General features: G+C 50.4%; 1 protein-coding gene across 1 annotated transcript; it reads right to left on the bottom strand.

Annotated features, from left to right (window-relative positions):
* Positions 1-1,018: 1,018 nt before the first annotated feature.
* On the bottom strand, positions 1,019-2,801 carry LOC140905298 (uncharacterized). The gene is made up of 2 exons (XM_073328358.1): positions 2,116-2,801; positions 1,019-1,539 (listed from the first exon to the last, which is right to left on the bottom strand). The coding sequence occupies exons 1-2, from the start codon at positions 2,696-2,698 to the stop codon at positions 1,019-1,021; spliced, it is 1,104 nt and encodes a 367-aa protein (XP_073184459.1). The 5' UTR covers positions 2,699-2,801.
* Between the last annotated feature and the right edge of the window lie 12,471 nt (positions 2,802-15,272).

Genomic DNA, 15,272 nt, shown 5'->3' with positions numbered 1-15,272 from the left:
AAAGATCTGCTGATATCAAGGGTAGTGACCCTGGGAAATGTGCAGGTCATTGTGGATGGCTTTGCTGCAATGGGATTCCCTAACTGTGGTGGGGCTATAGACGGAACCCATATCCCTATCTTGGAACCAGAGCACCCAGCCGCCAAGTACATAAACCGCAAGGGGTACTTTTCGATAGTGCTGCAAGCTCTGGTGGATCACAAGGGACGTTTCACCAACATCAGCATGGGATGGCCGGGAAAGGTGCATGACGCTCGCATCTTCAGGAACTCTGGTCTGTTTCAAAAGCTGCAGGAAGGGACTTTCTTCCCAGACCAGAAAATAACTGTTGGGGATGTTGAAATGCCTATATGTATCCTTGGGGACCCAGCCTACCCCTTAATGCCATGGCTCATGAAGCTGTACACAGGCAGCCTGGACAGTAGTCAGGAGCTGTTCAACTACAGGCTGAGCAAGTGCAGAATGGTGGTAGAATGTGCATTTGGACGTTTAAAGGCGCGCTGGCGCAGTTTACTGACTCGCTTAGACCTCAGCGAAACCAATATTCCCACTGTTATTACTGCTTGCTGTGTGCTCCACAATATCTGTGAGAGTAAGGGGGAGACGTTTATGGCGGGGTGGGAGATTGAGGCAAATCGCCTGGCTGCTGGTTACGCGCAGCCAGACACCAGGGCGGTTAGAAGAGCTCAGGAGGGCGCGGTACGCATCAGAGAAGCTTTGAAAACCAGTTTCATGACTGGCCAGGCTACAGTGTGAAAGTTCTGTTTGTTTCTCCTTGATGAAACCCCCCGCCCCTTGGTTCACTCTACTTCCCTGTAAGCTAACCACCCTCCCCTCCTCCCTTTAATCACCGCTTGCAGAGGCAATAAAGTCATTGCTGCTTCACAGTCATGCATTCGTTATTCATTCATCACACAAATAGGGGGATGACTACCAAGGTATCCCAGGAGGGGTGGTGGAGGAGGGAAGGAAAATGCCACACAGCACTTTAAGCACAGCACTTTAAAAGTTTACAACTTTAAAATTTATTGAATGACAGCCTTCTTTTTTTTGGGCAATCCTCTGTTGTGGAGTCGCTGGTTGGCCGGAGGCCCCCCCACCGCGTTCTTGGGCATCTGGGTGTGGAGGCTATGGAACTTGGGGAGGAGGGCGGTTGGTTACAGAGGGGCAGCAGTGGCAGTCTGTGCTCCAGCTGCCTTTGCTGCAGCTCAACCATACACTGGAGCATTCTGGTTTGGTCCTGCAGCAGCCTCAGCATTGAATCCTGCCTTCTCTCATCACGCTGCCGCCACATTTGAGCTTCAGCCCTGTCTTCTGCCCGCCACTTACTCTCTTCAGCCCTCCACCTCTCCTCCCGGTCATTTTGTGCTTTCCTGCACTCTGACATTATTTGCCTCCACGCATTCGTCTGTGCTCTGTCAGTGTGGGAGGACAGCATTAGCTCGGAGAACATTTCATCTCGAGTGCGTTTTTTTTTCTTTCTAAGCTTCACTAGCCTCTGGGAAGGAGAAGATCCTGTGATCATTGAAACACATCCAGCTGGTGGAGAAAAAAAAAGGGACAGCGGTATTTAAAAAGACACATTTTATAAAACAGTCACTACGCTCTTTCAGGGTAAACCTTGCTGTTAACATTACATACATAGCACATGTGCTTTTGTTACAAGGTCGCATTTTGCCTCCTCCCACCGCGTGACTACCCCCTCAACCCTCCCCCCTCCCCGTGGCTAACAGCGGGGAACATTTCTGTTCAGCCACAGGCAAACAGCACAGCAGGAATGTGTCCCTGAAGAAAAGCACCCTATTTCAACCAGGTGACCATGAATTATATCTCACTCTCCTGAGGATAACACAGAGAGAGAAAGAACGGATTTTGGTTGAATGCCAGCAAACATACACTGCAATGCTTTGTTCTACAGTGATTCCCGAGTATGTGTTACTGGCCTGGAGTGATAAAAGTGTCCTACCATGAAGGACGAAATAAGGCTGCCCTCCCCAGAAACCTTTTGCAAAGGCTTTAGGACTACATCTAGGAGAACCGCAAATGCCAGGGCAAAGTAATCCTTTCACATGCTTGCTTTTAAACCATGTATAGCATTTTAAAAGGTACACTCACCAGAGGTCCCTTCTCCGCCTGCTGGGTCCAGGAGGCAGCCTTGGGTGGGTTCGGGGGGTACTGGCTCCAGGTCTAGGGTGAGAAACAGTTCCTGGCTGTCGGGAAAACCGGTTTCTCCGCTTGCTTGCTGTGAGCTATCTACAACCTCGTCCTCCTCATCATCTTCTTCGTCCCCAAAACCTGCTTCCGTATTGCCTCCATCTCCATTGAAGGAGTCAAACAACACGGCTGGGGTAGTGGTGGCTGAACCCCCTAAAATGGCATGCAGCTCATCATAGAAGAGGCATGTTTGGGGCTCTGACCCAGAGCGGCTGTTCGCCTCTCTGGTTTTCTGGTAGGCTTGCCTCAGCTCCTTCAGTTTCACGCGGCACTGCTTTGGGTCCCTGTTATGGCCTCTGTCCTTCATGCCCTGGGAGATTTTCACAAAGGTTTTGGCATTTCGAAAACTGGAACGGAGTTCTGATAGCACGGATTCCTCTCCCCAAACAGCGATCAGATCCCGTACCTCCCGTTCGGTCCATGCTGGAGCTCTTTTGCGATTCTGGGACTCCATCATGGTCACCTGTGCTGATGAGCTCTGCATGGTCACCTGCAGCTTGCCACGCTGGCCAAACAGGAAATGAGATTCAAAAGTTCGCGGTTCTTTTCCTGTCTACCTGGCCAGTGCATCTGAGTTGAGAGTGCTGTCCAGAGCGGTCAGAAAGGAGCACTCTGGGATAGCTCCCGGAGGCCAATAACATCGAATTGTGTCCACAGTACCCCAAATTCGAGCTGGGAACGTTGATTTAAGCGCTAATCCACTTGTCAGGGGTGGAGTAAGGAAATCGATTTTAAGAGCCCTTTAAGTCGAAATAAAGGGCTTCACTGTGTGGACAGGTGCAGGTTTAAATCAATTTAACGCTGCTAAATTCGACCTAAAGTCCTAGTGTAGACCAGGGCTAAGTCATCCCAGCCAGGGCTTTGTCAAGCCTGACCTTAAAAACCTCTAAGGAAGGAAGGAGATTCCACCACCTCCCTAGGTAACACATTCCAGTGCTTCACCATCCTTCTAGTGATTTTTTTTTTCTTAATATCCAACCTAAACCTCCCCCACTGCAACTTGAGACCATTACTCCTTGTTCTGTCATCTGCTACCACTGAGAACAGTCTAGATCCATCCTCTTTGGATCCACCTTTCAGGTAGTTGAAAGCAACTATCAAATCCCCCCTCATTCTTCTCTTCCGCAGACTAAACAATCCCAGTTCCCTCAGCCTCTCCTCATAAGTCATGTGTTCCAGACCCTAATCATTTTTGTTTACCTCTGCTGGACTCTTTCCAATTTTGCCACATCCTTCTTGTAGTGTGCAGCCCAAAACTGGACACAGTACTCCAGATGAGGCCTCACCAATGTCGAATAGAGGGGAACGATCACGTCCCTCGATCTGCTGGCAATGCCCCTACTTATACATCCCAAAATGCCATTGGCCTTCTTGGCAACAAGGGCACATTGTTGACTCATATCCAGCTTCTCGTCCACTGTAACCACTAGGTCCTTTTCTGCAGAACTGCTGCCGAGCCATTTGGTCCCTAGTCTGTAGCGGTGCATGGGATTCTTCCGTCCTAAGTGCAGGACTCTGCACTTGTCCTTGTTGAACCTCATCAGATTTCTTTTGGCCCAATCCTCCAATTTGTCTAGGTCCCTCTGTATCCTATCCCTACCCTCCAGCGTATCTACCACTCCTCCCAGTTTAGTGTCCTCTGCAAACTTGCTGAGAGAGCAATCCACACCATCCTCCAGATCATTAATGAAGATATTGAACAAGAGCGGCCCCAGGACTGACCCTTGGGGCACTCCACTTGATACCGGCTGCCAACTAGACATGGAGCCATTGATCACTACCCATTTAGCCCGACAATCTAGCCAGGATCTACTCATACCATCCCTTGCAGAACAATCTGAAATGTTAGCCATCACCTCCCAAGGGCTACATCTCTCTCTCCGGCTGCCCATAGGCTGGAATGCCACTATGTCTGATGCATAATCGGTAGGGGTTTCTCCCCTATTCCTTATTTGTATTTCTTCACCTTACTAACCTTGGGGTGTGCTTCTATAGGTTAGTATACAAACTTATTATCATGTACGTCATTTTGATGCCACAGCACTCTTATGGTTAGTCATCTGCAGATGTTCACTCATATTCCTGTGGTTGGTAGGTGTCACTATGATCAAAATTCCCCCTTGCACATTCTATTTTCAGTTCCCTAGATTTCTGGAGGACCGTTAGGTCATTTATCTGTGCCAAAGTTCAGAGGCCTCAAGTCTTATGCTAACTGCTGAAGCCAATGCCTTACAGGATACAAGCCTGTAGGTTCCTTGCATTACATTGCCGCTGAATAGAATAAAGACAGAATATAACGAAGGCAAGACAGTGAATATTAAAAAGGCAAGTTAGCCTTATGGGCTTCATAGGGGATATCTGAGCCATTAGCGATTTTCTTAAAAAAATCATGCAAGATGGGAGAGATTCCAGAGGACTGGAGAAGGATAAATCCTAGTGACAATCTATACAAAGGAAAATAAGGACAACCAGGGAATTACAGACCAGTCAGCTTAACTTCAGTACCCGGAAAGATAATGGAGCAAATAAACAAGCAATCAATTTGCAAACACCTAGAAGATAAATAAGTGATAAGGAACGGTCAACATGCATTAGTCAAGAACAAATAGTCAAACTCACCGAGTTTCTTTGACAGGGTAACAAGCTGTGTGTATGGTGGGGGGGAGGTAGATGTGGTATATCTTGTCTTTAGTATCAAAAGTTTTACTGTCTTGCATGACCTGCTCATAAACAAACTAGGGATATATAACCTAGATGGAGCTACTATAAGGTGGGTGCAAAACTGGCTGGAAAACCGTTCTCAGAGAGGAGTTATTGTAGAGCTGAAGAATGAATTTTATTTAATTACTATTATTAAGATTTTATTAATAGGACTTTATTTTGTATAAATGAACAAATAGAACTTCATGAGTGAAGTTATATGAATGAAACAGCATTCATTCATAAAATCGGTTATTGCAATAACCGGCTAAATGGCAATAAAGCCGCTCGTTAAGTCCCCACAGCTCATGCGTATTGAAAAAATCTGCAGCTGTTTGGTTCAATTATTGTCTGCTTGTTAGAACTGTAGCTGTTCGGCCGGCTGCTCTTGCAGTTTCAGTTTAATTGCTGCTTGGATCACTGATCCTTGCTGTCTGGGTCACTGTTTTAACATTGTAACTCCTGTTTACGGTTTGCCTCCCAACATTGTAAATTGTTCATTACACCTGTTTTAAAAAGACTCCATATTGTAACTAAAACTCCATTTTGAAATGCTTACTCCATTTTGCAAAACCTTGCGGTACCCTTATTAACTTAGTTCAGATGTGTGAAGGAAGTCTGTATGGATGATGGAATCAACTTCCAGCCCCAGCCTGTCCTGATAAAGTGAAGTGCAAAGGGCTGAAGATACCGACAACAGCCCTGACAAAGTGAGAAGAGTCCACCCTAAAAGAAAATAACAAAGGTGCAATTGAAACAAGATCAAAGTCAGGTCCGAGGCTGAAAGTCACGACTGCAATGGACGGGTGATCAATCACACCGAACCCAGAGGCAGCCTGACACAGCAAGACCCATAGACTCTTGTTCAAACTAAAGCCTACAAGAAGGATGGGTGAAATGGAAGACTTTGGGTAACGTTCTACAGACAATATCAAAAGGCATCGGTACGCGCCTGACAGAGACCCGGCTCCTCCTTGTGCCTGGCTTTCCTGGCTAGCTAGCCCCCACGAGCTGCGAACTCGAGCTGCGAACTCAAGCTATGTCCAGGACTGGTAACTATACAGTGGCTACAGAACATTTGGGGGTGGGTGGGTGGGGGTGTTTGCAGGTGGGAGGTATTAGCTATTGGTTATAAATCAAATTGTGTTCTCATAATAAACGTGGAATATTGCCTTGTCCCCTGAAAAGATCCTGTGTATTTCTATCAGCATAAGAGGCTCCCTGTCCCACAGCTGGTGAGTCATCTCCCTGCATCTGCAGAGGTAACAATCAACGGAACCCGATTAGACAGCTGGGAATAGAGCACAGCGGGTTCTATCTCAGGAGGAGCATGGACAGACTTTGTACCTCTAGGCAGCTCCTTAGAGAGAGGAATATTTTATTCCCAAGCACTTGGCCTCGTAGTGACAGCTTTACCAACTTCAGTCCATGGCCGGTTTCTCTAACAGCTCTTTCCAGGTACAGCTGTCTATGACAGAGCGCTCTCGTAGTAAGGAAGTGATCCCGAGTATGGCAGAGGGTCAATAGCCTGACTGAACTCTATTGAATTCAGATAAGCCTTACAATGTACCCCCAGAAGTTTAATTCAGTATTAGAAACGCAAACGTTTCTGTACTGTTGTGAGTGTATGGCACTTCTTTGGCAAGACGATGAGATTAGTGCAAGCTTTGGAAGGTATGAGGAAGCCCCAAAGTATCTTTGGAACTATAACTGGGAAGTGGATTTTCTTTGGAAATACCTTGAAGTGAAGGGAATGCAAGTTCTCCTGCTCTGAAGCCAATTTTTGGAAGACGTGCCCTGGGGAGAGACACCCATTGTATACTAAGCGGCAGAGAGTCCTGTGGCACCTTATAAACTAACAGACGTACTGGAGCATGAGCTTTCATGGGTGAATCAAAGACCCCCTGATCTGTGTAAAAAGGTGGACTGGCCCTATCATGTGTGTGCTTGTTCTGAGTGGAAGCTGTGATTAATTTGTAAGCACAAGGGCTGCCCTAGGTTGAAAGATTTATCCTACCAGAGTGTTAGAGTTGGGATGAACATACATCTAGGTTCTCTCATTAAATGTTTTCTCAGTAATGTTTTCACCTTAAGAATAAAGCAGGTGTGCTTATAGAACGCGGTGTGGTGCCATAGTGGAAGCAATCCCTCTGTTATCAGTCTCTGAGAAGAAAGCACATGGGCCTCGTTAGGCAGACCATCTGTGCAGGGAACCAGTGCAAGCAGTTCAGCCTGGAGAAACCCCAGTGAGGAGAGACACAGGTCTACATCCAAGAGACAGAGCTGCTGGGCAGCGAACAGCCGGAGAGCGGTGCCCTGGCTGGATCGCTGAAGGGCCAAACAGGAGCAGTGGCTCTGAACGGATATACACAGCACTGCAGCATTTATGGAGTGCTTGTCCTCCTAAAAACCTGGGTACCAACACATCCAAGCTTTCTATCCACCCCTCGTTCTTGTTCAGCGTGGGGCGCTACACCATGATCAGGGCAGCCCTAGCGTGCAGACATTGGTTTGCTTTAAGTTTCGTGCAAGATGTCACAGCAAACAGTCTTTGAATCTGCAGACATTGCAACCCTTCTTAGTCAGTCAATAACAGGATTTGTAGAGATGCCATTAAATTTGAACAGCTATTGCAGAAGTAACAGTGACGCATTTTTACGAAGTCTGGGTTTGTTCCAGCAAAACCCTACAATCACAGGGTTGCAAAGAGAAATATTCTGACAAATTTAGTTTCCTGAGGAGTAGATTTTGCTCAAATCTAACACTAGAGAAATGTGTAGAACTGGATTTTGTTTAGAATGATAGAGAATTAGACTGACGGTGGAGAACAGAGATCAGAAGCTTTGAAAAGCATTGCAATGGCTGCAACTACTCTAAACACTAAGCAACATTTATGGATTATCTTTGTGAGCTTCTGTACTGCTCTTAGGTGCTCCATTCAGAACAGCAGAATTGCTGCAGCTGTGTGTAAGGGAATAAAGCCCTTTGCAGCTGAGGCTAGAGCTCCCTGTCACACTACTGCAGCCATCCTCCCGCTTTGGCATTTGCAGAGCTGCTGATAAAGCCCGCCTGACTGGCCGCTGCCAGATCGGGAAGTGCAGCATTAAGAGCTCGAGGCTGGCAGGGCTTTCCCTGTCCAAGCCCCCGGGTCAGGTCTGTCTCAAAAAGAGACTTTCCCTCGCAGCCCCTTGCCACTGTCCGGTGAGCCCTGCGCTGGGTGATCCTGCAAAGGCTCCATTCCTGTTAGTCTAACCCAGAGCCAGGCTAGGGCAACTGCATGGAGCGGCTCCTCCCTGCAGCTGAACAGTCCTAGCCAGGTGTGTGCAGACCCAGGGTCTTCCTGGTGCTCCCTGCAAACTCTCCCACCCGGCTGCAGGCAGAGGCCGACAGGCAGCTATTGCACGTGTCCTGGAGCTCGTGCAGCGGGGCTCTGGTGCAGACGCCCCCCCGCCGGCTCTGTCTGCAGGAATAACTAGCCCTGCCTAGGAAGGGCAGCTCCTGCAAGAGCTCTGCAGGCCACCTGGGACATGTTTTCAAGCTTTCATCTGTAACCACGCTGATATCGCGGTGCCCTTTATAGCTGAGATTATCAATCCCAGGAGCCGGGATATGAAGGAAAACATCGAACATCGGGAGACTTGAGATCAGATCGCTGACGGTCATGCAGGGTGACTGCTGGGGCCAGGGTAGGCTGTGTGCTTGTGAACTGTGGCAATAAGTTGTTCTGAAGCACAAACAGCATGTGTAGGGCTGGCTGGAGTGGCTAAGGAGCGTCCATCCCAACCTCAGGGCAGACGGCTAAGGAGCAGGGCACACGTCCCAAAGTGGTTGTGACTTCTGTACTTGGATTTTGCCAACCAGCTATCACTGTGAACCCCTCAAGCACGACCACAGCCTTACCATGGAGTCACAGACCGTCACCTGGGTACACTGATCTGTCTTGCCATCCAGGTAAGCCTGCCTGTGTGATAAATGGTCCCTTCCACCAAAAATCACAATATTCAGGTTACTCCCAGTCCCAAAGGACCAGTCACTTTCCCCAAATGCACGTTAGCTCTCACACCAAAGACACCGCTACAATAAATTAAAGATTTATTAACCAAGAAAGAGACATGGGTTATTTACAAATTTAGAGCATGTTCATAACACACCAGCGAGTTACAGTCTTAGGTTCCAAAAGGAGATAGACGCTGCTCTAATAGGCAAGCTCTGTGTGTCCATTAAGCTAACCCAGGCTAAGCAGCTGGGGAGTCCGCGCTTATGCTTAGAAATCTTTGTCCCCTCAGAATCGGAGCAGCACGAAGAGGGACAGTTCCCTTCTCGGTAGGGATTTTTAGTCCTTTTCCCCTGAATTCAAGTTGATGGGATGAGTCCACATGCACGTCTCCTCTTCATGGACGTGGGGGGGGGAGCAATTAACACAGTATTTTGTCCTCACGTGGTAAATCTCCCCTGACTATGGGGGTTTCTAGTTTCATAGCAAACAAACACTTAACTATTACATTTCATAAACTGTGAACACTAAACACATTTTTATAAATCCAGTGCCCATTTTAACAATACCAACACACAGGTGAGCCAGGTGGGTTTCCAGCTGTGTTTGCCAGTGCTCAGTGAGGCCTAGGGGCCTTGGCGTGAGCTGGCACCTGGTTTGATGATGTCACAGCATGCTTGGATTGAAATGAGTTTATTGGCGCAGCCAGAAGAACACCTTCCCTCTGGTGTTTCCATCAGAAGCTGGTTTGCTGAGCATTGCTTTTTATGTGTAAGCCATAAAGCAGCGTCTCGAAGTCACCTCAGCATATACAGTGGGGCCCAGTGAGTTGGAGGATTCCAGGCAGGGGAGGAGATGGTCCGCTGTCTGCTTTGGGGCGGCTTGTGTGGAGGGTTACAGCCCCTCTGCTGCCCCTACTAAATTGCTTTTGTAAATTGAAAAATAAATTAACAGTACATACCTCAGTGGATATTAGTCATTTCCTGATTTTACGTGTAGAGTTAATCTTCAAACCAACAGAACCTAGAGCGACTGGTGTGTATTTATGCAAGGATGCAATTTCAGCCACGGCAGCAGGGCAGTTTCAGGGGATTCGTGGTGTGTTAATAGCACTGTTTGCCTCTTCATTCAGCACAACCAATGATAAAGCACAGAGTAAATGTTGAGCCACTTACCACTCATGTAAACAGATGTAATTCCATTAGTTTCACCTCGAGTTCAAAGCAGAGTTGACCAGCGTGGTTGTTTTTTGAATCCCCCCTGTACAAAGTGTAATGCCGTCGAGCTAGTTTTGGAATGAGCCCTCTCACGAGGGTGCTGAACCATCGTGTGGCCATTAATATTGCAGCATTGGTAAAGACAATGCCTCTTCAATACCCACGCAAAATCCATCCAAAAGGTGGCCACAAATTATCTTCCTGTCCAGTCAATCTGACCCCATCCTTTACCTTTGAGCATCTTTACCGGCTCCCCTTTCTCCACACCGCCACATGTAAACATCTCCTCCCTGGCCTTCAGAGTCCCCACTTGTCTCTCATCACATCTCCTTGATGCCTGGCCCCATCATCTAGCTGTCCTGCACCAGAGTTAGCCGCATCCCAGTGGTGAGTGACATCGTATGATTTGAAGTGTTTATCTTAAAGCCCCAGCCCCTGAAGCCAGCTGAATACACCAGAGTCTCAGCTTTCATTTTTTTAAAAAAGGGGCCCTTATAATTACAGAGATGAGCTTCCAACATGACCCTTAAAGGTACAAAAGCCAGGAGACGGAGCTCCAAATGGATTCCTTTTTAAAATCTCGCGATTTAGGGGCCGGCTGACTTGTAATTTTTGATAACCTGGTTTTGACAGTGCTGAGCAAGGATAAGCATCTTGGGCCCTTCTGCACCCAGGCTCTGTAGCAATTCAAGTTTGGTTTCCAGGCAGCTTCGATGCATTCGCTTTGTTTTTCTGTCCTAACCTGGCTGCTGATGGTAGTTCCTGAAGTCCTGTCTGCTGCTGACCATGAACCATGTCAGAATTTAACAGCAGTCACGTCAGCCCCTCCTCATTCATCCTGCTGGGTGGCCCAGGCCTGGAAGCTGCACGTTCCTGGCTCCCCATCCCTCTATCCTCAACGTACATTGTGACTCTCTGGGGGCACTGCACCATCCGAATTGCTACACAGACAGAGTCAAGCCTCTGGATATTTTCCTGCGCATGCTGGCTGTGATTGGTCTAGTTCTGTCCAGCTCCACCTTGCCCAAAATGCTGTGTGTACTGTGGTTCAGAGCTGGGGAAATTCATTTCTGTGCCTGCTTGGTCCAGATGTTTTTCATTCACTCCTTCATGGAGTCGACGGTGCTGCTAGCCATGACCTCCAATTGTTACATTGTTACATTGCCACATGCCAGTGGTCCCCAAATTGTGTGGCACCATCCCTCCCTCGGGAGCACAGAGGAATGTCTGAGGGGTGGGGGTGACTCTGTGTCCTGCCTCAGCACCCTTACCCCTGTCCGTGACCCCCCTCCAAGCCACGGCCCCACCCCTGGCCTGGCTCCTGGAGGGGCGCGGACAGGGGTAAGGAGGAGCATGTCTGAAAAGTTTGGGGATCACTGGCATGTGCCATCTCTTCATCTACGAACCCGCTCTGGCTCGGGGTGGGGGGAAACATTTTGAGAACTAGGTAGAACTTGGTTTGCAGCATCTCAGGGCAGGGCCTTCGGGCCGAATTCGCCTCTCATGCCAGCGTTGCGCCAGGACCTCGCGCCAGGGGGCGAGCCCTTTCCTGCTGCGGCACCGTAGCTCGTGGTTATGCTCCAGCCCTGCGCTCGGTGCGGCCCAGGGCCAGTCCCTGCACGGGGGGGCTGGCAGGCCCCGGCAGCGTGCCGTGCTTCCAGAAACCTGCCGCAGCGCCAGGGCCGGGCCTGCCTGCCAAGCCACCCCCGGCTCCGGCCTGTGGCTGTTGCGCTCTGCTGGGCACCGCACAGAGGGTCTCCTAGCCCGCCCTTGCGCCGAGCTCGGCGACTCCCATGCACCAGGCTCCAGCATCCCCCAAGCTCACTGGTGCCTGCCGAGGTTGCTCTAGCCCCTGTCTCCAGGTCACTGGGGGGCCGGCAGGAAGCCCAGGAGTGTGTTGGTCTCAGAGCCAATCTACCCTGAGGGGCAGGCAGGGTGCACCCCGCACTTACCCTAAGGGGCGGACACGACACCCCCCACCTACCCTGGGGGACATACCACTCCTAGCCACCTCCTCTGGCCTCTTCCCCACCTCCATGGGGGGCCAACCAAGGTGTACCCCCTGCACCTATCTTGCAGACATAGGATGTCCTGCCCCCCCCCCCACAGATACAGCCCCAGACACAGCTGGACCCAAGCCCCCACATCTACTTGCAGGGCAGACACAGGGAGCCCTGACTCAGCCAAACACCCCAGCCATCTACCCTGGGGACGCACAGGAATCTGCGCCCCACACCATGCCCCCAGCTCAGCGAAACAAGGCCCCTCCCCCTTCTACCCTCTGGGCAGACACAGGGAGCCCACACATCTCAGCCATGCTGCCCCCTCCCAGGGATCCCGAGCCCACTGCGCTAGGCACTGTACAAACACAGTTAGAAATACTGCCCCAGCCCAATGCAGGACGCTTGTGTGAGGTGAGGCCAGGGCAGCTGGGGTCTGAAGGAGGCAACTCCGCAGTTCAGCATCTGCCACGATGACTGCGCGAATCTCCCACGCACGGAGAAGCAGGACATTCAGCTCCACAGAGTGCGGCCCAGTCCCTGTCAATGGAGCTTGGGGGCGGGGGGGAAGAAGGGGTAAATGAGGGGCGACTCCCAGAGCCTCCATTCCCCTTCCCCTGTCTGAAAGGCCCCCGCTGCGAGAGCAGCAGCAGACGCTCGGGCGCTGCCCTGAGCCCGTCACCGCTGGCCGTCAGCCTCTGAACCCCGGGGGCCCCTGCAGCTTAGGGAACAAGGGGCCAGGCGCAGAGAAATCTTGCAGCACCACTGCCCTGGTTCCGCAGAGAAATCCTCCACTCCTCTCACAGGCTGCCAGCTCAGCACCATTCACCGGCACGAAGGGACCTGCAAACCGTGGGGGAGCTGTGAGTTCCCCAGCGAGGGCAGCGCTCTGTACAACACCTAGCGCGGCCGGCCCCGGAGAGCTCGCGACGATTGCAATGCTCAAACACGCGGCCCATGAAGGAGGATTTGGGCCCTGCAGCTCCGCCAGCCTGCTGGAGCCTCGGAGCACACCAACAAGAACAACGTGGGATTAAACCAACTAACTTTATTAAAAGTCTTAAGGGAGAGAAACACACAGGTAGGAACCAAAGCCTTTTGTGATTCCTTCCCCCCACCCCCCCAGCTGATCTATGGGGTTGAAACAGAGCGTGGAAGTTTGAACACCAAGGAGTGGCTTTGAACCGGGTCACTGGGCACCAAGTTCTGCTTTCTGGGGAATTCCCTCTACAATCACAAAGCAGTGGATTTTGATCCAATGCTCCCCAGGTGATACGTTCACGCACACAAACACAGATCATTCTTACCGGACGTACTGGACATGGAACTTCTATGTACTATTGAACTACGACAGTTTAGATTTTGTTTCTTTAAAATGCTTGTGAATAAATACGCAACCCCTCTCAACCGTCTTCATCCTCTGCCTACCAGGGCCAAACCCTCCAAAGGAAGCTCCACACCACCAAGGAACAACTAGTGCGCTGACCTGGTCTCTGAGCTAAGGCAGGAGGAGCCCCTGGAACAGGAAGTAAATTTAGAAATGAAGCAAGAGCAAGTGCCACGTCTGTTGGGCGCCACGGAGAATCCAAAGTGCTTCAGACACAGAAATGACCGAGGAGAGCTGGCATTCTCCGCTAGGATCACATATTTACAGAGCAATTTCCCCCCGAAATATGTGGTTTAAAGTGTGCACATCAGCCCGGAGCTAGTGAAAATGCCAGCTCTTGGCAGACTGAGGTGAACAAAGGAAATCCAACAGCGTGGAGAGGATGGGAGCTCTGAGCTTCATTGAACTGGTCGCCTGTGATGTTCTAATGCTTTGAATTAAACAAACAGCCAGGCCTATATCATAGGACACATGGAGACAGAGAGAGAGAGTCTCCCCCACATTGCAGACAGGCCCTCTCCTACATGAAAGTGGCAACTCTGAAGCACTCTCACCTCTTATCAAGCATCATTATGGTTCCTTCCCAATGTGCTAAATTTTGGCATATTTCCACCCAGTTCAGCCGACTTGATTTCAGTGGAAAGGGGTGGCCAAAACACGGCCAAGTAGCCAGCTGCAGAGTTCTACAGTGCAGCCCTCAGCCAGCCTCATCATGCCTATGGAGGGGTTCAGCCCATGGAGAGAGGTCCCAGCACGCAACACTCTGTTTAGCCTTCGTTCACACGTCAAGCTAGAGAAGGGCCTGCTGGGCTTGCTTGTCTCCAGGGATCAAACGTGTGTCAGAGACGAGGGCAGCTGCATCGCCTCCATGCCATGGGCTGGTGACCGGCTTCCTGGGATGCTCTTGCTTTGCTTTCATTGGCTGGTTCCTAGAGGCGGGTTTCACTGCTTTGCACACTTGCCTGGACACGTGCGTTTATCGTACAGGGAACACCCCAGGGCCAGAGCCTGCGTGCTACCCCCAGCCTTATGGAAGGAGGGGGCACCTCTCCTTTCCCCTCCAGGCAGGCTCAGTGGTGCGGAAACCAGGACACAGACATGGATTTGAAACAGGCCCCAGCTGAGACAACGGGGGGAGGCCTTAAAGAAGGTGGCTAACAGCATATCGGGCTGCATTAGTAGGAGCATTGCCAGCAGACTGAGGGACGTGATCATTCCCCTCCATTCGGCACTGGTGGGGCCAAACCTGGAGTATTGCATCCAGTTCTGGGGCTCTTACTACAGAAGGGATGTGGACAAATTGGAGAGAGTCCAGCAGAGGGCAACAAAAATGATCAGGGGGCTGGGGCACATGACTTACGAGGAGAGGCTGAGGGAACTGGGATTGTTTAGTCTGCAGAAGAGAAGAGCGAGGGGGGATTTGATAGCTGCTTTCAACTACCTGAGGAGGGGCTCCAAAGAGGCTGGAGCTCCACTGTTCTCAGTGGTAGCAGATGACAGAAAGAGGAGCAATGGTCTCAAGTTGCAGTGGGGGAGGTTTAGGTTGGATATTAGGAAAACTTTTTCACAAGGAGGGTGGTGAAGCACTGGAATGGGTTCCCTAGGGCGGTGGTGGAATCTCCTTCCTTTGAGGTTTTTAAGGCCTGGCTTGACAAAGCCCTGGCTGGGATGATTTAGGTGGAGTTGGTCCTGCTTTGAGCAGGGGGTTGGACTAGATGACCTCCTGAGGTCTCTTCCAACCCTGATATTCTATGATTCTA

Source organism: Lepidochelys kempii, chromosome 1, assembly GCF_965140265.1.
Source record: "Lepidochelys kempii isolate rLepKem1 chromosome 1, rLepKem1.hap2, whole genome shotgun sequence".
In the NCBI taxonomy this organism is placed as follows: domain Eukaryota; kingdom Metazoa; phylum Chordata; order Testudines; family Cheloniidae; genus Lepidochelys; species Lepidochelys kempii.
This window is presented reverse-complemented; position numbering and strand designations above follow the sequence as displayed.